This window comes from Dermacentor albipictus, unplaced genomic scaffold, assembly GCF_038994185.2.
Source record: "Dermacentor albipictus isolate Rhodes 1998 colony unplaced genomic scaffold, USDA_Dalb.pri_finalv2 scaffold_14, whole genome shotgun sequence".
Classification (NCBI taxonomy): Eukaryota; Metazoa; Arthropoda; class Arachnida; order Ixodida; family Ixodidae; genus Dermacentor; species Dermacentor albipictus.
Genome location: NW_027225568.1, coordinates 7,613,321 through 7,633,804, shown reverse-complemented (window position 1 = coordinate 7,633,804; position 20,484 = coordinate 7,613,321). Strand labels below are relative to the sequence as shown.

General features: G+C 47.6%; 1 protein-coding gene across 1 annotated transcript in view; it reads left to right on the top strand.

The window, feature by feature from the left end:
- The first annotated feature begins 4,707 nt into the window (after positions 1–4,707).
- LOC139051800 (nose resistant to fluoxetine protein 6-like) overlaps positions 4,708–20,484 on the top strand; it is a 96,682-nt gene continuing 80,905 nt past the window's right edge. Inside the window, exons 1-3 of the mRNA XM_070528790.1 lie at positions 4,708–4,915; positions 5,489–5,700; positions 11,976–12,087. Coding sequence (XP_070384891.1) covers positions 4,708–4,915; positions 5,489–5,700; positions 11,976–12,087 — 532 coding nt within the window. The remainder of the gene's footprint in view (positions 4,916–5,488; positions 5,701–11,975; positions 12,088–20,484) is intronic.

Here is a 20,484-nt window from a genome sequence, read left to right as displayed (position 1 = left end):
TTAATTTGTGTTTTAAGAAGCAAATTTTACGGAAGGCACAATAACAAATATTACTAATACGTCAATTCCCGGAAAGGTTATTAGAAGATGTCACGCATAGGTATTTATAATATTCAACTTCCTTTAACAGTGAAGCGGCCAACGTCTATTGATGTTGTAAAGGAGTTTTCTTGGGAGTAAAACAAAGGCAGGCGGTTTTGTCTTTGTTCAAGGCCATACTCGAACTATCACGCCATTCTTATACATTGTGTAAGCTTAGATCAAGTTTGGTCTGGTCATGTACTGAAGATATTTCCCGAAATAAGACGCAGTCGTCCGCAAACAGTCTAACTTGTGTATCTTGTGTAACAATGATGACAATGTAATTTATGCAGAGTAGAAACAGCAATCGCTCCAGCAAGCTACCCTTCGTTAAACCGGATGTTACGGGAAGACAGCTGGAGTTGTTACCTTAAATTGAGACAAACTGCACGCGATCCGAAAGATAAGCTGTTGTCTAAGAAACTATAATGTTAGGAAGATCATTATCTCTAAGTTTTTGAATAAGTTTATAATGAACTACTCTGTCGAATGCGTTACTTAAATGCCTTAGTAAATGGCCTTATTGAAATGCCTTACTTTACTAAAAAAACGGAACCGACACATATATACGGGCAACTTTATAAGGTACACGACATAATTGCAAGAAACTGAAATATTTATTGCAACTGTTCGAAAGAAGCAGCTTCACTGGAAATCAGGTTGTCATTCTCAAAGATCGCACATATCTGCTGTCTTTTTTTCTTTTGAATATTGCAAGTAATCTATGTTGAATGTACTTTGTTGTGTATAACCTCGACAATACCATGACCTAAACTAGCGATATGTTTGGGCTGTGGGCTTAAACACCAAGCACAATCCTTTCTTTTATTATTAGAGTTGTTTGTAACAAATGTGCGTTTTTTATGTGCGCTGTACTGCCTTTACTAGGCAGGATCTGTGACCTCTGTGAGGCACTCATTACAGTTTGTCCCTGCATCATCTGGAGATTTTATGTAGTTGCAAGAAACGAATGCAAATTCAAATAACTTTTCGGGCCTTCGTGGTTTCAGCATGTGTGATTGATAAGATGAATAGTTCCATATCTCTTTCGAGGTAATTCAGAATATATATATATATATGCCACATATTGCCACATATTGCAATTTACAAATTCTAGCGGGTGAGACTACAAGGCATATCCACTTGAAAATAATTGTGTCGATGACACCATTCACGAGATAAGCGCCGTCAAACTTGCAGTAAAGACGCACTGTCATTTCACTTAATTTCTTAACAAAACGTCGTTTTATACAATGAAGCCTAAAAGTAACTGGGACGCCAATGCATTTCCTCGCAAATTTCGGGAACAGAATATCTCGAAACTGATGTCATCCTGAGAATTCGTTCCAAGTGGACCCGCCTTGCGGTATCTTTGGCTAGAATTTGTGAATATCAACATGTGCCATAAGGCAATTAGTTAAATAGTAAAGTATTGATAATTAGTCGATGAGGCATTTCAATTTTTTGTGCAAGTAATATGCGCCTCTTCGAGCAGACCAGCTTATGGACTAGTATTGTATTATCTCCCACTAGGAATCACAAGGAATCAAAAATTTTTTTTGGAAAGTGTTCGCTGAAACACCCGGTATATCTAAAGAGGGAGGCCAGTTTCATCGAAATACAGCAGGAGCAACTTATAAAAGGTATTGCCTAAGAGCCACATTACTCAGGTAGTTCAGTTATTAACTTATTCGCGAGTACATTTTCACAGACTGTCGTTGTCCTAGCACTTGTCCAGAGTAGATGCCGGGCATCCACTGCAGACGCGGCGTTCTCGTATAGGCGCTTTGAGCGGAGGAGCATTTTTCAGTGAATCGCTGGCAGTGCCTTCGTTTCGCGAACCAGCTCACCCGCTTTTTGCACAGTAGACCGATGGGCCTCTCATCAGTATTCCAAAAAAACTTATTTCTCCTCCTCCTATTCATCTTCCTCCTCGTCATAATCATCATCGTCATTATATTCCTCATCATCGTCGTCGTCATCATGTTCAATTCACATGGAGCTGTCCTGTCCTCTAAAACAACGCAATGACAGGACACTAGCTTTTCCCACAAGTAGTCAAGCACAATATTCGCAAACTACTGACACCGCAAAAAAACTAAAGCCGAAGTACGACTAACGTCTAGGCTCGACATTTACGTCTGCCTATCTCACGATCTAAGTGAACGATAATGCCGCGATAGCCCTAGCACTCGTCGCGGTGCCGAACGCTGCGATCGTGATCAGCGACTCGCAGGCGGCAATCCACGGCATCGCCCGCGGCCATGTCTCGCGGGAAGCGGCCCGCATACTCCAAATTCCTGACGATGGCGACTCGTCATCGCCCTCGCAACCCCAAAATTCTACTGTCTTCCTCCTCTGGACCCCGGCACACACCGATGTTCCGCTCGCGGGGAACGAGGCGGCCCACGCCACGGCTTGAGGTCTCACACGCCGAGCCGCCTCTGATTATGTGGCCGCCTCCGCCCCCGAGAGCGGGGCATCGCATCTGCCGGATCGGGACACTACAACAGAAACACTGCAACAAGAAAAACACTGGGCGTGGGGCGATCGCCTAACCCCGTTCAGAGACCTCACTCAACACCACAGACTCGAAAGATGCACATTCCCGCCACCGTACGATAAATTGAACTGGAACGAGGCCGTAACTTTACGCTTGCTCCAGACACACACCTACCCTAGCCCCGCTATCTTACACCACTGCTATCCGCGTTTATATCCAACAGACGCGTGTAAAACTTGCGGACAAAGACCAACGCTGCGACACATGCTCTGGGAGTGTGCCGGAAACAACGGTAATTAAACCAGCTGCGTTCGCGACGCGTCCATAATCGCGGCCGTTTCCAGAGTATAGGGGAAGGCTCGAGCTTGCTTCTTCTCGACGCCGCCCCGGATGCGGGAGCCACCGGGGACCTTCTCCGTAGGCGTCGCCGCCGCTGGGAGGCGGCTATCAAAAGTTCGGAGCTGGCAGACCAGCTCTGGGCCGTCCGGCAAGTCGAAGATGCCGCCCGAGTCCAAGGACTTCAAGCCGCCACCCGAGGACACCACAGCAAGAACTGCCGGACTATTCTTCAATAAAGTTTCTTCTTCAAGAAATATAGCGACACACTGTATTGCTGAAGTCACGTTTATATTTAAAATCAGTAGTGCTAAAATGCAGAAACTTCGCTAAGATCAGTTGCGGAAGAGCAGCAATTCCGGATGCAACGCCTACCTACATAGACGTTGTGAAAATGCATTAATTGCAAAGCAGGCCAACGACTAGCTTTGGAGTCCTGCTGTTGCGTGACTAGATGACACGGCAAATTTCGTGGCCTATTGTTCCGTCACTAGATGACGCAGGAAGTTGCACGATATATTGACAGCTAGTCCGTTTCGGGCACTGCTGCTCCACTGTCACTATACGACGCAGCAAGTTTCAGAACCTAAAGCTCCGCCACTAGTTTATCGCCTCGGCGCTAAGAAAACCAAGGACCGACGGTCTCAGAACAGACCGTCGAGAGCGAATAACAAGACACCATTGCCATAAATGTCATTTTATGTCCAATACTAAATAAAGAAAAATTGAAGCACAAAATTACGCAACAACGCACTGCAAAAAAGTTAACCAACCCAATGTTCGCAAAAAAATATCGGGGTGCTGGTGCTGCGGGACGGCAGCACCGACACCCCAAGCCTTCGCAATGCGAGGCGAACGAGTCCCGAAGAAGGCCCGTGACGTCGCCCTCTGGCCCGGCGGATGAGGCCCCACCGCTGCTGCAACGTGGCCCGGGCAGGCTGGGGCTGCGGCGAGCTGTGCCAGCGCGGACAGGTCATCGGCAGAGGCACCCCCGGTGTGATGGAGAGCATAATCCGGGGGGCGCCGCGGACGGGTGCACTGGGCTCGCCGCCAGTAGGAGGCCCGGGGCGCAGGCGAGCAAGAGGAGCGACGGCCCCTCGGCCCGAGCGACGTCCCGGTGCTCCCGTTGTTCATGCACACGGCACGTGCCCGCTCGCCGATGACGCCGCCGCTTGTCCGCTTAGCACTCGGCGGAGAAGCGAGGCCCGGGGCGAGGCCTCCTGCAGCGGCACCCGTTGACCTTCCGCGTAGCGCCGAGCTCGCTCCTGGCGGTGACGTCCGCGCTGGAGAAGCCGCGTGGCCTCCTGCGCCAGTGGACCACCTCGCGTCGCCGGAACAGCTCGATAGAGTCCGCCGTTGCTCCAAGGAGCCCGGGTGCCCGATGGATGCTGGGCGCGCGGGCCACCGCGCTCTTCTCGCCGGCCCCGACGACGGCTGGCCGCACGTGGTGCTCGTGGGTCGATGACATCTTCCGAGACCGGAGCGCTGCCCTGGATGGCGCTGTAGAACGGGGCCATTCGCTGCGGTGGCTGCTGCTGCTCCGGCCGCTGACGTGTCCTTTCGTTCCCTTTCGTCTTTTACCACGCGGAGCGCGGGAGCACGCTAGATCGCGTGATCGCGCGAGAACACGAGCCCAAGCTCGTCTTTATCAACTGGGGATAGCCGAAAAACAAATATTTTATGCAAATTATTTGGTAGAGAGCCCTGAGCTTTTCTTGCGATTTATCGCGAAAATACGCGTTCCACGCAACTGTTCCTTCTTGCGCTTCATTCGTGTTAACTAGTCAATGCAAGAACAGCCTCTCCTCCAGCCGTCATCCTCGCGCCCGTCTTATCCCGGCAGACACAACGAGGTAAACAAAGTGAAGGAGGAAGAAGTTACCGCATACCGCGCCATCAGAAAAGGGAAAGAAAACCAAACGTCGTGGTATGTTGCAGTACTGCTTCAGGGCCAAGATGTGACAAATGCCGCAAGCCCACCAGTACCCCCACTAGGTACGCGTCATCGTTGTGAGCAAACGCGACATGTTACCCGTCCATGAGCCGTCGGCATTCCTGGAACGTATGCCAACTCGGCGCGTATTCGATTTCGCATGGCTGGTAGCGTTCTTCTGTGTAAAGCTATTTTGTTAGAGTGAATTTGCGTCATATCTCAGACCACCTTGCTACGTTTCTCTTTAAGAGTGCTACCTATTGTTTGAAATTACGGGCATTGAGGGACTTGCATCGGTAAAAGAATGAAGTTCTCATCTTAAAGGGTTAGCGGCGCACAAAGACGGAGACTGAGTGAAGAACAACAGGACACAGAGCTACAATTAGTGCTGTGTCTTGTTGTTCTCTCTGCCGCCGTCCGTGTGCACTGCTAACCCTTTAAGACGCTTTACCCACTAGCCCACCACGCCATCGTTGTTAACATGTCAATTTTGCTTTATTGGGGTCAATAGGCGGACCACGTGCCTGGGTGTTCCTTGTTCTTGTTGTCTCATTTAGCAACGTGCAGTTGCATTTGGGTTTCTAGATGAATTGTGTGATACCAACCGGCCGACCATGATGCGTCTTTCCTCGCAGTGATCGACGCAAGCGCCAAGTACCCGACGGGGCTGTTCCAGGGCACGTGGTCCGACCTGGGTGCCTTCGACGAGTGCATCGAGACCGTGGCCCGTGACCGGAACGGCGGCGAAGTGGCGCGCGGCCAGTACTGCAACGTCTACGTCAAGATGGCCAATGACACCTCATTCTTTGACGAGATGCTGCCTAACTTCATCATGGCCCACGAGCGGGTGAGCTGGCCAGAGTTTGTTGCAACTGGGTGGCGCGTGTATCAATAGAATGTCACTTGAAGAACAGGAGTGACAGACCACAGAAACTTCTCCATTGCTTGCATGATACTCTCTATGAAAAGCGAAGAGCGAAAAATTAGTATTAGCGAAACAGAGCAAAACGTACCACGAAGTAGCCTGCCGTTGAGCCAAAAGAATAAAGGCGGGAATGAGGGGCTAGATTTTTGGTTGACTTGAGCACAGGCGCTCGAATGGACTGCAACTACAGAACCTTACTGAAATTTCACAATGATGCCTGGTTGTATCCACTTACAGAATACTTCCGACTAAGACGCCCGGCTACCTTCCTAGAACCAAAGAAAACGACAACGAAGAAGAGCATAAGTTGTATATAAACTCTCTTACGTGTACAAAACAGTACATGCTACCTTTAGCACTCCTAGAGCACGGGAAAGATATGCTATGAACTGAAAGGTCACCGGTTTGAAGGTGCTTGAGTTAAGCATGCGCTACGTCATGGGCATGTCGCCACTGTAACTTACACTTGCAACGTTTTTCGTGTAGCTTTATCGCAACTCACACATACAGTGCTCACGGAATGAAACGCGTCAATTTAGGGCTAACTAATGCGTGTACTTTCATTTCCACCCGCTGCAGTTCGTATCACATGAACGTAATTTTGGCGCGTACATTTAGACCGGAGTCCCCGTCACCGTCGGTGTCCAGATTCCTATTGACATGACATGGTACTTTCGAGTACTTTGCATATATGCAGGGCTCTAATACATGCTCCCTGTCGCGTTTCATTCCGCGAGCACTGTACATTATCGCCAGTCGCTGTGGCCATTGTCAAGTGCCGAAGTGCATGAAGCGGTTACTTTCTATCTGATAAAAGCAAGCTTTGAGCCGCCAACATATGTGGACGATGGAACCTCTAAAGCCATGAACATTTCCTACCCTGAGACGGGCCCAATGGTGTCAATAAACACACCGAAGCAACCCGGACGGCCTGTTATCGCAAGTGTTTTTACTATGGACCCATCCCGTATGTACTGCTGCCTTGCACTCGCCACAATGGTGCTGGTGGCGGAATGCGAGGACGCTCTTGTGGTTAGGTGTAGGCGCACGTTATAAATCACGCCAGGGAGCAAAGTCCTCCACCACGTCATCCGTTATAGCGTCACAGTGTTGCTTTCGGACGTTAAACCTCATCAATGAATGAACTGTCTCGGAAGGCGATGTTTTGAGAGAGCTCGATGCATTACAGTCTCAAGCGTAATGTGTAACACTGGTCCCACAGATGCGAACCAGTGAAACTCGATATGCCTTTCATGTTAGCCGGGGTACTGGGCTCAGCTAGGTAACATTATAGAAGCCGCTTATACATAAATACGGCAACGTCGACCACTACGAGTATGCAATATTCCAATGTAGATCTAGCTTTTTCTTTGTGCTTCGCACTCCTGCCAATTGCTAATACGCTGTTATTATATAACCCGCCGTGGTTGCCTAGTGGCTACAGTGGTGGGCTGCTGCTAAGCACAAGGTCGCGGGATCGAATCCCGGCCACGGCGGCCGCGTTCCGATATAAAAACATTGCGGTTTTAGCATGTAACACCCGAGAATATTTTTAAAGTTCATGCTAGGTTTAACTTGGCTTAACTTAGCCCGCAAACGGGAATCCACATGAACGAATCACGCATCGAATAAACCAAGTTATCGCTCACCAAATTCCGTATCCGCACTGTTACAAAAGGAGCCAGCCTGCTGGCAAATCCCGAACTGTTGCGTGTGATAAGCATTGTCCATTCGGCTCTTGATTTGTTGACACCGGACCCAGAATCCCTAACCACGCACGCACGGTTCTAATGAACCATGACGATGGAGTAAAATTGCCACCGGGCGGGTATACAGCATCAAAAGCCTCTGTCAGGCTGCATAGCCTTTTGCTTTTGCTTCGATTTCTGTTAATGTGGAGAAAGAAACCTCAAACCTCAAACATTTCGCTTTTTCCATTTCAGTCCTGCCCCCCTCCCCACTCTACAGCGGCTGGTTCTGATAGCAAGGGTGAGGGTGGTCACCACTCAGGCCAATCACCATCATCACCATCATCATCATCAGCCTGTTTTATGTCCACTGCAGGATCAAGGCCTCTCCCTGCGGTCTCCCATTACACCTGTCTTGGACCAACCGATTCCAACTAACGCCAACGAATTTCCTAATTTGATCGCTCCATCTAGTCTTCTGCCTTCCTCGACTGCGTTTCCCATCTCTTTGAACCCATTCTGTAACCCTAATGGTCCAACGGTTATCTAAGCGGCGCATTACATGACCTGCCCAGCTCCATTTTTCCACTTGATGTGAATCAGACTATAGTCTATACCTGTTTCTTCTGTGATCCAAACCGCTCTCTTTCGGTCTCTTAACGTTATGCCTAGCATTCTTCATTCCATCGCTCTTTGCGCGGTCCTTAACTTGTTCTCAAGCTGCTTCGTCAGTCTCCAAGTCTCTACCCTATATGTCAGCACTGCTAAAGTGCACTGATTGTACACCTTCCTTTTCAGTAATAATGGTAATCTTCCAGTGAGGAGCTGACAATGTCTACTGTATGCGATGCAACCCATTTTTATTCTTCTATGAATTTTCATATGATCAGGGTTTGCTGTGATAAGTTGACCTAAGTAAACGTACTCCCTCACAGACTCTAGAGGCTGACTGGCTATCCTGAACTCTTGTTCCCTTGCCCGGCTATTTATGAATATCGTTGTCTTCTTTATTGATTTATTTATTTATTTCCAATACTGTGAGCCTTTCCGGGATGTTACAGGGTGGGAATACAGAGCACAAAGTTCACGCAAAGAACGCAGTCAAGTTTTCTTCAAAAGAGTCAACCATGTTATTGCTCGGCAACACACAAGAATTCAAGTTATTCCACTCAACAATTGACTTGACAATAAAAGAGTGCTTAAAGACATCAACTCTTAGCACATAAGGCATTATAGCGTAATTGTGATTAGTTCGTGGTGAAACCATTCCAGGAGGCTTCAAATACAAACTCGAATTCAGGTTCAGCCTATTGTTATAGAGTTGATAGAGTTATAGAGGTGAAACTAAGGCGTGCGATTTTCCTGCGCACAGCCAACGTAGCGAGACCAGCCCTGACGAGCATGGAGGTTACCGAATGGGTTTTGTCGTAATCAGAAAAAATAGACCTAACCGCCATTCGCTGAATGCGCTCTAATTTATCTTATGTATTGTTGATGAGGGTCCCAAATTATACAAGCATACTCTAAATTTGGTCTAACCATGGTAGAATATGCCTTAAGTTTAATATCTGGTGCAGCATCTCTCAATTTACGCCGTAACAAACCAAGCTTGCGCTGGGCTGATCCACATATGTTTTCGACGTGTTCATTCCAGTTGAGGTTACCAGTGATTGTTACGCCAAGATATTTCTGCTTTGTGGAACGCTTAATTAAATTATTATTTACAGCGTACGAAAACATCAATGGAGTTTTCTTATTCGTAACTGTCGTGCAAACAGATTTCTCAAAATTGATTTGCATATGCCATTTTTCACACCAGTTATAAATTTTACACAAAGCATCATTTAGTCGTTCTTGCTCAGAAACACTCTTGATCAGAAACACTGCACGTTAATCTTCAATCCCACTCTTACACTTTCTCTGTTTAGGTCCTCAATCATTCGTTGTAACTCGTCTGCATCGTTGCTGGATGGAACAATGTCATCGGCAAATCAAAGGCTGGTGAGATATTCGCCGTCGATCTTTATTCCTAAACCTTCGAAGTTTAATAGCTCGAAAACTTCTTCCAAGCACGCAGTGAATAATATTGGAGAGATTGTGTCTCCCTGTCTGACCCCTTTCTTTATAGGTATCCTCCTGCTTTTCTTGTGTAGAATTAAGGGAGCCTTAGAGCCTGTGTACATATTTTCGAAGGTATTTCCGTAAGCATTCTGTACTCCTTGAGTACGTAATGCCTCTATGATTGCCGGTATCTCTACTGAATCAAATGCTTTTTCTTAATCTGTGAAAGCCATATAGGGAGGCTTGCTGTACTCTGCGGATTTCTCGATAACCTGGTTAATGACATGGATGTGGTCCATTGTAGAGTATCTCTTCCTGAATCCAGCTTGTTCTCTTGGTTGACTAAATTCCAGTGTTGACCTTTTCTATTGGAGATAATTTTGGTAAATATTTCATATAATACAGGGAGTATGCAAATGGTCTATAATTTTTCAATTCTTTATTGTCTCCCTTTTTGTGGATGGGTGTAATGTTTGCATTCTTCCAGTTTTCGAGGACATTTGCGGTCGATAGACACTTCGTATAAAGAGCCGCCAGTTTTCCAAGCATTAGGTCTCCTCCATCTTTGATTAAATCGACTGTTATTCTATCTACTCCTGCCACTCTTCCTCGTTTCATGTATTGCAAGGCCCTTCTGACCTTGTCGCTAGTTATAGGTGGAGTTTCTGTATCCTGTTCAATACTGTTTGTAATGGAGATATCCTGACTCCTCTGGGTACTGTACAGGTCAGTATATAATTCTTCCGCTTCTTCACGATACCTTCGAACTTGTTGATGATATTACCCTGCTTATATTTCTGTGCATACATCTTGGTTTGTCCTATGCCAAGATTCTTTCCCACTGATTTCAAGCTGCGTCCATTTTTACGGCTTCTTCATTCTTTCTCACGTTATAGTTTCGAATATCACTTATTTTGGCCTTTTTGATCAGTTTTCACAGTTCCGCGAATTCTATCTTATCTCTTGAGTTGGCCACTCTCATTCTTTGTCGTTTCTTTATAGGGTCCTTTGTTACTTGGGAGAGCTTACGAACTGTTTGCCTTGGTTCCTTACCTCCCACTTCAATTGCTGCCTGTGAAGTAGCCTAGTTACGGTTTTATTCATTACCTCTATGCCATCTTCATCTCTCTGTTATATGGCTGCATATTTGTGTGCAAGTACCAGCCTGAATTTGTCTGCTTTTACCCTTACTGCTACTAGGTTGACCTGTTTCTTCTTGGCCAATTTTACTCTTTCTCTCTTCAAACTAAGGTGAATCCCAGCCCTCACTAACCTATGATCACTGCACTTTACCCTACCTTTAACTTCTACATCCTGCACTATGCTGGCATCAGAAGAAAGTATGAAATCAATTTCATTTCTTGTTTCAGCATTAGGGCTCTTCCAGGTCAACTTTCTGTTGTTACGCTACCTGAAGAAGGTGTTCATTATTCGAAGCTTATTCCTTTCTGCGAATTCTATCAACATCTCTCCTCAAGCGTTCCTAGAATCGACGCCGTGATTGCCTATTGCTATTTCACCAGCCTGCTTTTCCCCCACTTTTGCACTGAAGTCGCCCTTTACTACAATATACTGAGTTTGCAGTTTTCTCATCGCTAATTCAACGTCTTCGCAAAACTGATCTACTTTGTCATCATCGTGACTGGATGTTGTAGCGTAGGCTTGTAATACCTTTAATATATACCTCCTATTAAGTTTAATTACGACTACAGCTACCCTCTGATTGATGCTGCAGAATTCGTCAATGTTTCCGGCTATGTCCTTAAGGATTAGGAATCCTATCCTGTATTGCTTCATGTCTGGGAGACCTCTGTAGGAGCGGGCGTGTCCATGATTCAGCAATGTATAAGCCTCACCAGTTTTCTAATCTCACTAAGGCCGATGGTCACCGAAAGAATGTCTCATGGTACCCCAAAGAGATCTGCTAAGCTAGCTTCACTCGACAGTGTTCGGCAATTAAATTTCGACAGGGTCAGTTTCCATTGGCGGCCTGTACGGACCAAGAGATTCTTAGCACCCTCTGCTGTGTTACAGGTCTAACCGCCGCCTTGGTCAGGTGCTCCGCCGCTGCTGGAGGCTGAGGGCCGTGTGTTAATTGTAGATATCATTTGGGAGGTGGTGGCCGAATACTGCACCAGGGAGGCCAATTCCTGTTCTGGTGAGGGAGTGTCTTTGTAGAAGGTTAGTGAGCCTTCCTAATTTGGTTGTACCTGGATTAGTATAGCACTCTCGCTGTCGGCATCTTTTGCCGGTGGCAGGCGCCACTCCAAGCCTGCAGATGTTGTGACTCAGGCCAATAGGAGAACGCAAAAAAAGACTGTATAACTGGAACGCAGTCGTTACTATATATATGGCCTTTTAGTTCCCTTGGGTTGGAAGATAACGGAAGACAGACGGGAAATGTTGTTTGCTGCAGGCGTGTCCGACTGACACCATCTTCTTTCGCAGTCTCCGGTACTGCTGCGTGCACAAGAGGACAAGCGAGTGCTGGGAGTGCGCCTGGGTCTGTGCACCATCGCCGACTGCAGCAGAGACGATGTTCAAGCCCTCGCCGATACACGTGCGTCACTCCCCCACATTTAGTGCGTGTATCTGTGTGTGTGTCCCATTTAGTTATCTGTTGAAGCTTGGCTCTTTTGTTGCAGCGTGGAATGTGCTTATTTTTCTGATTTTATGTTTTAACATTATATTTCAAGACCTAGCAGTCGCAACGTATGCTGCGATAGATAAAATTATAGCCTGATCGCTGTTATCTTGAATGGTGGCCGATTTGTTGAGAATTCAAAGCAGCTCAAGGAACACGAATGAAGGTAATGATTTGCTACTTTTATTATGGGTACTGAGAGAAAAAAAAATCTGAAATAGACAAAATATGCACTTGGTTCCGGATTCCCAGCTTTTGTAAGTCAGATCACGCGAATAAATTATGAAGATTTCTTCGCGTTGATACTCGCCATAGTGATGCCCAAGCTATGCAGGAAAGCAATAGGTTCGCAAGTGTGAAAGTAGGTAACGTCCAACTGTACAGGGAACATATGTTTTTACTCAAGGTAGCAGGCACCATGGTTTGTTTCTTACTACATTCTTTAGGCTCTCGAAGCAATGGTTGTCATGTCAGGACGCACGTAGAAGCCTCCTTATATTAGAATGTTGCGTTCCATCAGCTTTTCGGTCTAGTGTGCGTTCGTTGGAGCCTCCACGGGAATTCTTCATTTCCTGTACAGTGGTGTACAGTATAGTGAAGTGTTGCACAGCCTTGTACAGTCATATATAAAGGGCACTTGTGCAGGTGGTGTTCAAGATGTAAGAGATTAGACATCTCTCCTAGCTTCGGTCGAAGGTCGGTCTGCATTCAACTGTGTGCTCTTGTGCGAGTGAAAACCCCACACGACGGGAAGGATGGCTCGTAATAACTTGTGCATACGCTGTGGAAGCGCGGTTGGATAAAAGCCTTGGATAAATACCTCTGCTGTCCAAGGAAATTTTCGTGTCGTTGTTGGCGTAGTAAGCTAAAAGAACTCCCCATACGTAGGCCGATCCGCGGCGCAGGTGAAACAGGCGTTAAGCACTCCTCATACGTGGACCGATCCAGGAGATAGTGAAATACCGGGCTGACCCGCGGCGGAGGTGCTGTTCGCCATTAAGTGGCCCCATTCACAGCTTCGCTGGTCATCTTTTTTCACAGAGTGGAATGGCACTGATTTCTTTTACTCCATTCTTTAGGCTCTCGAAGCAATGGTTGTCATGTCAGGAAGCAAGCAGAAGCCTCCTCGTACTAGAATATTGCGTTCGATTAGCTTTTCTGTACAAGCGAAGCGGTTTTCAATTGCGGAAAACTCGCACGGAATGCCTTGCGCGAACTGGCGAGATCATAGGCTTGAGAATAAAAAAAACGTGAAAAGGAAAAAAAAGGCCATCACATTCGTGAAAATAAGTTTGTGAAGACAAAAAACCCCCAAAAATATAAATTTTATGATGGTTAAAACCAAGAGTATTTATTTAGAAGAATGAATGAAGCATTTCTGTACATTTCCTGCGTCGACCGTATTCTCGTGCCAGGTTTGTAATGGTTGCGATGAATGCATTGTTTTTTATAAGTACTTGTTCAATAGTAACTGATTCATTTTACGCTCGGAAAGCAAGTTGTAAATGTGCCGCGTACATGTAAACCAGCGCAAGAGCAGTGCAGAGATGCTCTTTCTACTTTTGTGACTTGCAATGAAGCTAAAGAGCAGACGACGGGCTGCGTTGTAGAAGGCACAGGGTTATTTTTCTCTTGCGATCCGACATGTGCTATAGCACACGAGAGCTCTTCTAAACCACTCATCAAAATACAAAAGTCTTTATTTATGCTGAGAAATCGGCTCTCACGCTTCGGTCATCTGGGTGCGGCCTTCCCTTTTTTCTAAAGTTGTACCCGACTATTGTGTGCGTTCGCTGGAGCCTCAACGGGAATTCATTTCCTGTACAGTGCAGTACAGTAATGTGGATTGTTTCACATTATTGTACAGTCATCAATAAAGGGAACGTGCGTAGGCGGCGTTCAAGGCGTACGAAATTAAACATCTAACCTAGCTTCGGTCAGCGGTCGGTCTGAATTCAACTGTGTGCTCTTGTGTGAGTGAAAACCCGACACGACGGGAAGGATGGCTCGTAATAATTTGTACATGCGCTGTAGAAACGCTGATGGTTAAAAGCAATTCACGATGGGGAAACTAAAGTTGACTTTATATTAGTCAAGCACGCTTATTAAAATAGCATGTACTGATGAGACAGTTGTGTGAGACATCGTTAATACAGGATGTATGCATTGAAGCTCTGCCGCGACGCGGCGCTACGGTGCCCCGGCGCACGTGGCCACATTTATGGTTGCGCCTCAGCAGACGACAACGTGTTCTGCCCGGTGTTGCTGTGCAAAGGTATCTTGTTTTATCGCGTGTGGTTCCACTTCGACAAGAGAACTAGCATTAAGTGCTTCATTCAATGTGTTGTGTGAGCGTGCAACATCATGAGCTTGGTGGCGTTGGTGCGAGCTTCGCCTAAACTTGTCAATCGATATCCGAGTATGCGCTTGCTTGTTAGGAAGCACTAGCGGTGCATCGCGTGGTTCACGTGCTTCTCATAAACAGGTCAAGAAACAAGTACAACGATGTCAGCTTTCGAGGGCTGGTTCCTATGACGTGGAGCCGAATATGCGAACAAGCGTCTGCGATTGCGGCTGTGCAGGTACTGTGGGCTTCCACTGAACTCCGTCGGGCTTCAGCAACAGCCCATATGAATGCCTGCATTATCATCTTCTTAAATGCATGAGGGTATAGCTTTTACAGTGGAGCAAAGACGAGTTACATCTCCGCCTCGTTTAGTGAGCCCAGCTCAAACCCATGCACCCTACAAAGTACGCAGCTGCGAGAAGGCAAACCTTGTGCATGCCATCAGTGGGAAGCAGCGCTCGCTTCGCCACCGAGCCGAATAAACGGACGGTGCGTTCGCGCATTGTTGTGGTCGTTTTGAAATCAAGTTGGCCGCATGAAGCTTGCATTTGAAACCTAGCTTTTTCAGAATGCGAAATCAAACGTAGTTCGCTAGGCTTGAAACTTCTACGGAGCGCAATGCTAAGCTGCAGTCTACTCAAAACATTGCAATCGCAACCATTAAAGCGCGCAACTTCGAGGGTCTGATCACACCCCTAATCACAGAACGTGAAACTTCTTCGTGATGACAACGTCATCGTCGCTCGAAAGTGCAAAAAAGTTAGTCATATTAGCTAGCACACCACTTCCCCAGCGTCATTTTCTCGTCGTCTGGAATCGACTGATCGACGGGGCAACGAACAGCAATGAGCCAGATGCCCACCCTGATCGTTGCAGCTTCAGGCCTGCGCATCGCCATGAACATGTCATTGTGATTTTACACGAGCCTGTGGAACAGCGTAATGGTAAGCTCTTCATCTTCCACTGTAAATAGTACCTTCGTGCATTTAGGAAAAAGTCGCAGCAGGAATACGGGCTGTTGCTGAAGTCCGACGTAATTCAATACACTGTACGCTCGTAAGCGCACATGCTGGTTCACGCATTCGGCTGCGTAAGCACGTCATAGAAACTCGCGTTCGAATGCTGACATCGAATGCTGACATGAATGACATCGAATGCTGACATCGAGTGCTGACACCGTTGTGCTTGTTTCTTGACCGGCTAGAACAAGCTCGTGAACCCCATCATGCACTGCTGATGTGTCCTTGCCCATAGGTGCATACTCTGAGGTCAGCTGACAAGTTTAGGCGAAGCTCAAACCTACACCACCAAGCTCGCTATATATTGAACGTTCACGCAGCACCTTCTGTGAAACATTTAATACTAGTTTTCTCGTCGAAGCGGAAACGCACGCGATTAAACAAGATACCTTTGCACAGCAACACAGGGCAGAACACGTTGGCGTCTGCTGAGGAGCAACCACAAATGTGGCCACCTGCGCCGAGGCGCCGAAGCGCCACGTCGCTGCTGAGTTTCGGCGCATACACCTTTAAAATTGACAGCCCCAGTGAAGCTTCTGTGTCTTCCCTGCTGCTGTCATTTAAAAGGTATGTTGCCGAGTGGGCCAAAGTGCAAATTCGGGGTCTTCTTTATTGAAGAAGTGCTAGGAGCACTGGCGCCTAGCTTTGACGTTACTTCCAGTCGAATGTTTATTTTTTCATGCTCCCCAACGTGCGAAAAATTGTCAGGTCACAAATAGTTAAGGTTCACTCATCATTTCACACGGTTCATGATGTTGCTAGTAAAATAATTCCAACGGAAATATTTAACATTGAGTTGAGAAAACTGTCGATCAAATTGATCGATCTCTATAGACGGGGATCTCTTTAGAGGTTGCGCTTGTTGCACCCGCAGTTTTAGTGCTGAAGTTTAGCGGGCAGCTAGCAGGAGGCGCGCGTGTTCGGCGCTCTTTCGCCGATAGACGCAAACTGCGATTATACGCAAGTTCAAAATGAACGACAGCCACGACACATAAACGCAGGCTCGTTGTGATAATCGCAATAAGGTCATGCTTGTGCTATATTTAAGAGACTTCAGGAGCTCAGACTAGCCTCCCCATTAGAGTGTTGCATAAGTCTTCGCTGCCGCTGCCAGGTTCTTAAAAAAATATCAATCTGAGGACACCTAAGCACTTATGAGTTATGAATACAAAAGAATTAATGTCCAATTGAACGCCGCTGAGCATTCGCACGAGTTATGAACTCCTCGCGGGCAAGCGAGCGCGTTGAGACGCTTGACCAACGCATCCTAGATAGTGCAAGGCCGGTGCACTTCGATCGGTGACGTCTTGTTACCATGCCCGACTGCCATGGAATGTAATCGGGACGCTCCCGAGTCAGCCGCGGTGATTTTGACGTCACCGCCTTCGTCACGCCGGGCTTTCGTTCCTCGTAGCATGACGTCATAAGGCTGAGTGCACAAGACAGCTATGCAGGAGGCGATGGTTCAGCCGATTCTGCTTCCGGTCACCGACGCGTGATGGTTGGCTCTGAGCGAGTTGCGACAGCGGTCGTCAACGGCTGTGGTATATATAGCCCGTCTTTTTCCGTGCCCAAGGTCTACAGGATTGTCCTGCCCAATGTTTCATCAGGTGAAGCTATGAAGCGTGCGATCATGTTGCACTGCCACATCTCAGGTCGTCTGTATCGCATTGAAGACTTTCGAAAACCCCTGCAAGACGCCGACGTCATCAAGGATGTCGCCGTGATAGCCGCCTACCAGATGCCCCACGTCTGGCTCGTTAACCTATGGACAGATGAAACTAAAAAGAAGCTTATAGAAGCAGGACGTTTGGTCGTCAAAGACCGTCTTTGCATCGTCATCGACCCTAGCAGGCAAGAGGTGCGTCTGAAGTTGCATTGGGTGGCTTTGGATGTCACGACCAATAACATTCGTAGGGCATTCAGTGAATATGGTGAAGTGAAGGAGGTGATGCACCGATAGGTGGAAAGCGGAAAGCTTCGAATGTTCTGATTGTCGGAGAAAGCTCGTGTGACTGGTTTTGAAAGAGCTCATCGCACTAGACCACATACCCCACCAAATTCGTCTTGGCAGTGGTACAGTGCTCATTATGTCGCCAGGTCGAGCCCCTCTTTGCCTTCTTTGCAAGCACACGGGTCATATACGGCGAGATTGTCGGGTTCCGAAGTACGCCGAATGTCACGCGTTTGGCCACGGACAGGAGGCATGTACTCGCAGCTACGCCAAAGCTGTTCGCAGATCTACTGTTGTAGACCAAAGCGAGCTGGTCATGGATGAGGAAGAGGCAGAGCAAGCTGCAGCCCCTGTTGCAGCTGACAAGAGCGGAACCGATCAGGGGCCACCCAAGGAAGGCGGCGTCTCCAGGCTGCAAGCGTAGGACATGATGGGGCCCAGAGCTGGTGAGCACCAAGAGACCGCTACAGTGAACGCTGCCGGCGTTGGCCCGGTGTTTCCGGATGAGTAACCAACGAGAGAGTCCACGGACGCGACCAGCATCTCTCAGACGCAGCAGGTAGCAAGCACAAAGCCCGCGGTCGACGAAAGTGCTGTGGTAATGATGGACGCGGAGTCAACCCAGGCAAAGCGTCGCCATGACGACGTGGTGGCGGTGTCGCAGGAGCAGCGTCTGAGACAGGTTGAAGCATCGCTGAATGCGAATTGGGTGAAGAAGAAACCTCGCATCGCCGTTCGGACGCGCGCGTCGTCCCTTGCAAGGGGCAGCAAGGAGGCTAACCTATGGCGAGTGCGCAAGACGCCGAGATGGGTGATGAGGGTGTCTTGCCGGCGGTCTCGTCCGATAGAAAAAATGCGCCGTTGTAAAGGTCCCTGCGCGTAGGAATAATTAATGTCCGCCGATTAGCCACTAAAAGAAAGCAAAATCAGCTGTATCGTAATGCGACGGAACAAGAATTAGATATAATTGCAGTGCTGGAAACAAAAGTTGTAGGCGAAGACCAGACCGAGGGCATGTTGCGCTCGTTCTCGGGGCATTATGAAGTGTGAGTCAATCATTCGATTGGGAAGTGCCGAGGGTGTGTCCTATTTATGCGTAGTTCCTTAGGGATTGTTATACATTTGGTTACAAGATGACCAATGGGCCGCTTTGTAGTCTGTGATTTTGCTTTTGCCTGCAATGAGTGGCGCCTGGTTTGTTTATGCTACAACTGACGTTGCAAAGTGTTTAGATTTCTCCTGCCGCATTAGTGAGTATTCTAACACAGATCGTATACTCACCCTTCTAGGTGATTTTAATTGTGTATGCTCATCACGAGACAAAACGAGTACTACGCCGCATCGTGAGACTAGCACGGTGAAGTTAATGGATATCATCAACGAGTTCGCTCTTGAATATGTGGGAGAATGTATTACCTGTGGGCATGACGTCCAATTCACACATTTTCAAGGTTCTAGTGACGCACACTTAGATCGTGCGTATATGTCGATGAATATTGTGCCTGTCGAGTCAGGCCAGCTCAGCAGTACTGTTCGAGGAGCTATCAGACATTGTTTGGGATATCATCGGCCTTATTGAGATTAGAAGAACTGGTGAGGCTTATACATTGCTGAATCACGGACACGTCCTCTGCTATAGAGGTCTCCCAGACATGAAGCAATACAGGGTAGGATTCCTAATCCAAGGACATAACCGGAAACACTGACGAATTCTGCAGCATTAATGAGAGGGTAGCTGTAGCCGCAATCAAACTTAATAAGATGTATAGATTAAAGGTATTACAAGCCTACACTCCAACATGCAGTCCCGATGCTGATGAAGAAGATCAGTTTTATGAAGATGTTGAAAGTAAGACTACATCCAGAAGACGGTGCGGTATGTCTCTCCAGCGTCTTCTCTCCGCCTCCTTCTCTTGTTGCAAGGCCGCGTCCAGTGTTCGGTCATGCTTGAGATTGACATCCATTGTCCTCCATCGCTTGTAACAGGACATGTGCGACTTGACGACTCGTGTTCCGCTACCCTAGAGTTCAACTTCCACCAGGAGATGAACCCGGAAACGAAGCAGCTACCTGGAGCTTTTCCTTCTCTGAAGAGTTTGCAGCAGAAACAGTAAATCGAATTTGTTGAGTTTGAGTACACCATCCAGGTTCTCAGAACTTGGCTGCCATCTGCGGATGTTTTGAAGACCGAAGACTTCGTTAAATGCCCGCTGAACGTTTTACTGCGCCCTAATTCTCTCGTAACACCGAGGAATGATCCATCCTTGTTTTGTATCGCCTCGCTTCCTCTACTCACTAGACCTACTCTGACGTCATCTGAGACGGGTATGGGCAACGTACCTATGTCAGTGTACACGTCATCTTTAAGCACATCCACCGTCTTTCTGTAGTCCGATACTACGTGAGCTTTAGTGCCTTCAAGTGACGTCACAGGGTCCTGGCCTTCTGGTAGTGAGTTGGGCTAGATGTATTGTGGCTCTTGTCTGACCATCTCCACTTGGCTGTCATCGAGAATGCGGGCTTGAGAAGCATCGGACTATTGTACAGGGTCCACCACAGTGCGCATAAATGTACTGGCTTACAAATTCTGAGATGTGTCCTCCAGCTGCTATGTTCCTGCTCCTCTGCATGCGTCTGATTCCAACCAATCAACCGATCTCTCTACAAACTGCATGCTCGTGCGTGTCAACGCGCATAGATGTACCGGGTTGCAAGCAGTCTTCCTTTTGCTGCTCCCCTTCTTCGTATGTGCATATTCTCGCGTTAATCTCTTCGGCGTCGTTCGAGGGCAGACGCAGCGCGAAGTTCTCGCATATTTGTGAATCGACCCAGCCATGGATTGAAGAATCCTGCCTCGCTCCCGTTTAGTTTTCCTCTGTTGCGCCCCGCTGTGTGGCCGCCTTTCCATTTTTATCCTACGGAACAAAGGAAGAACATTATACCTTATCTGCGACAGCCGTGTGGCAAACTCCCTAAAAAAGCCGTTATGCAAT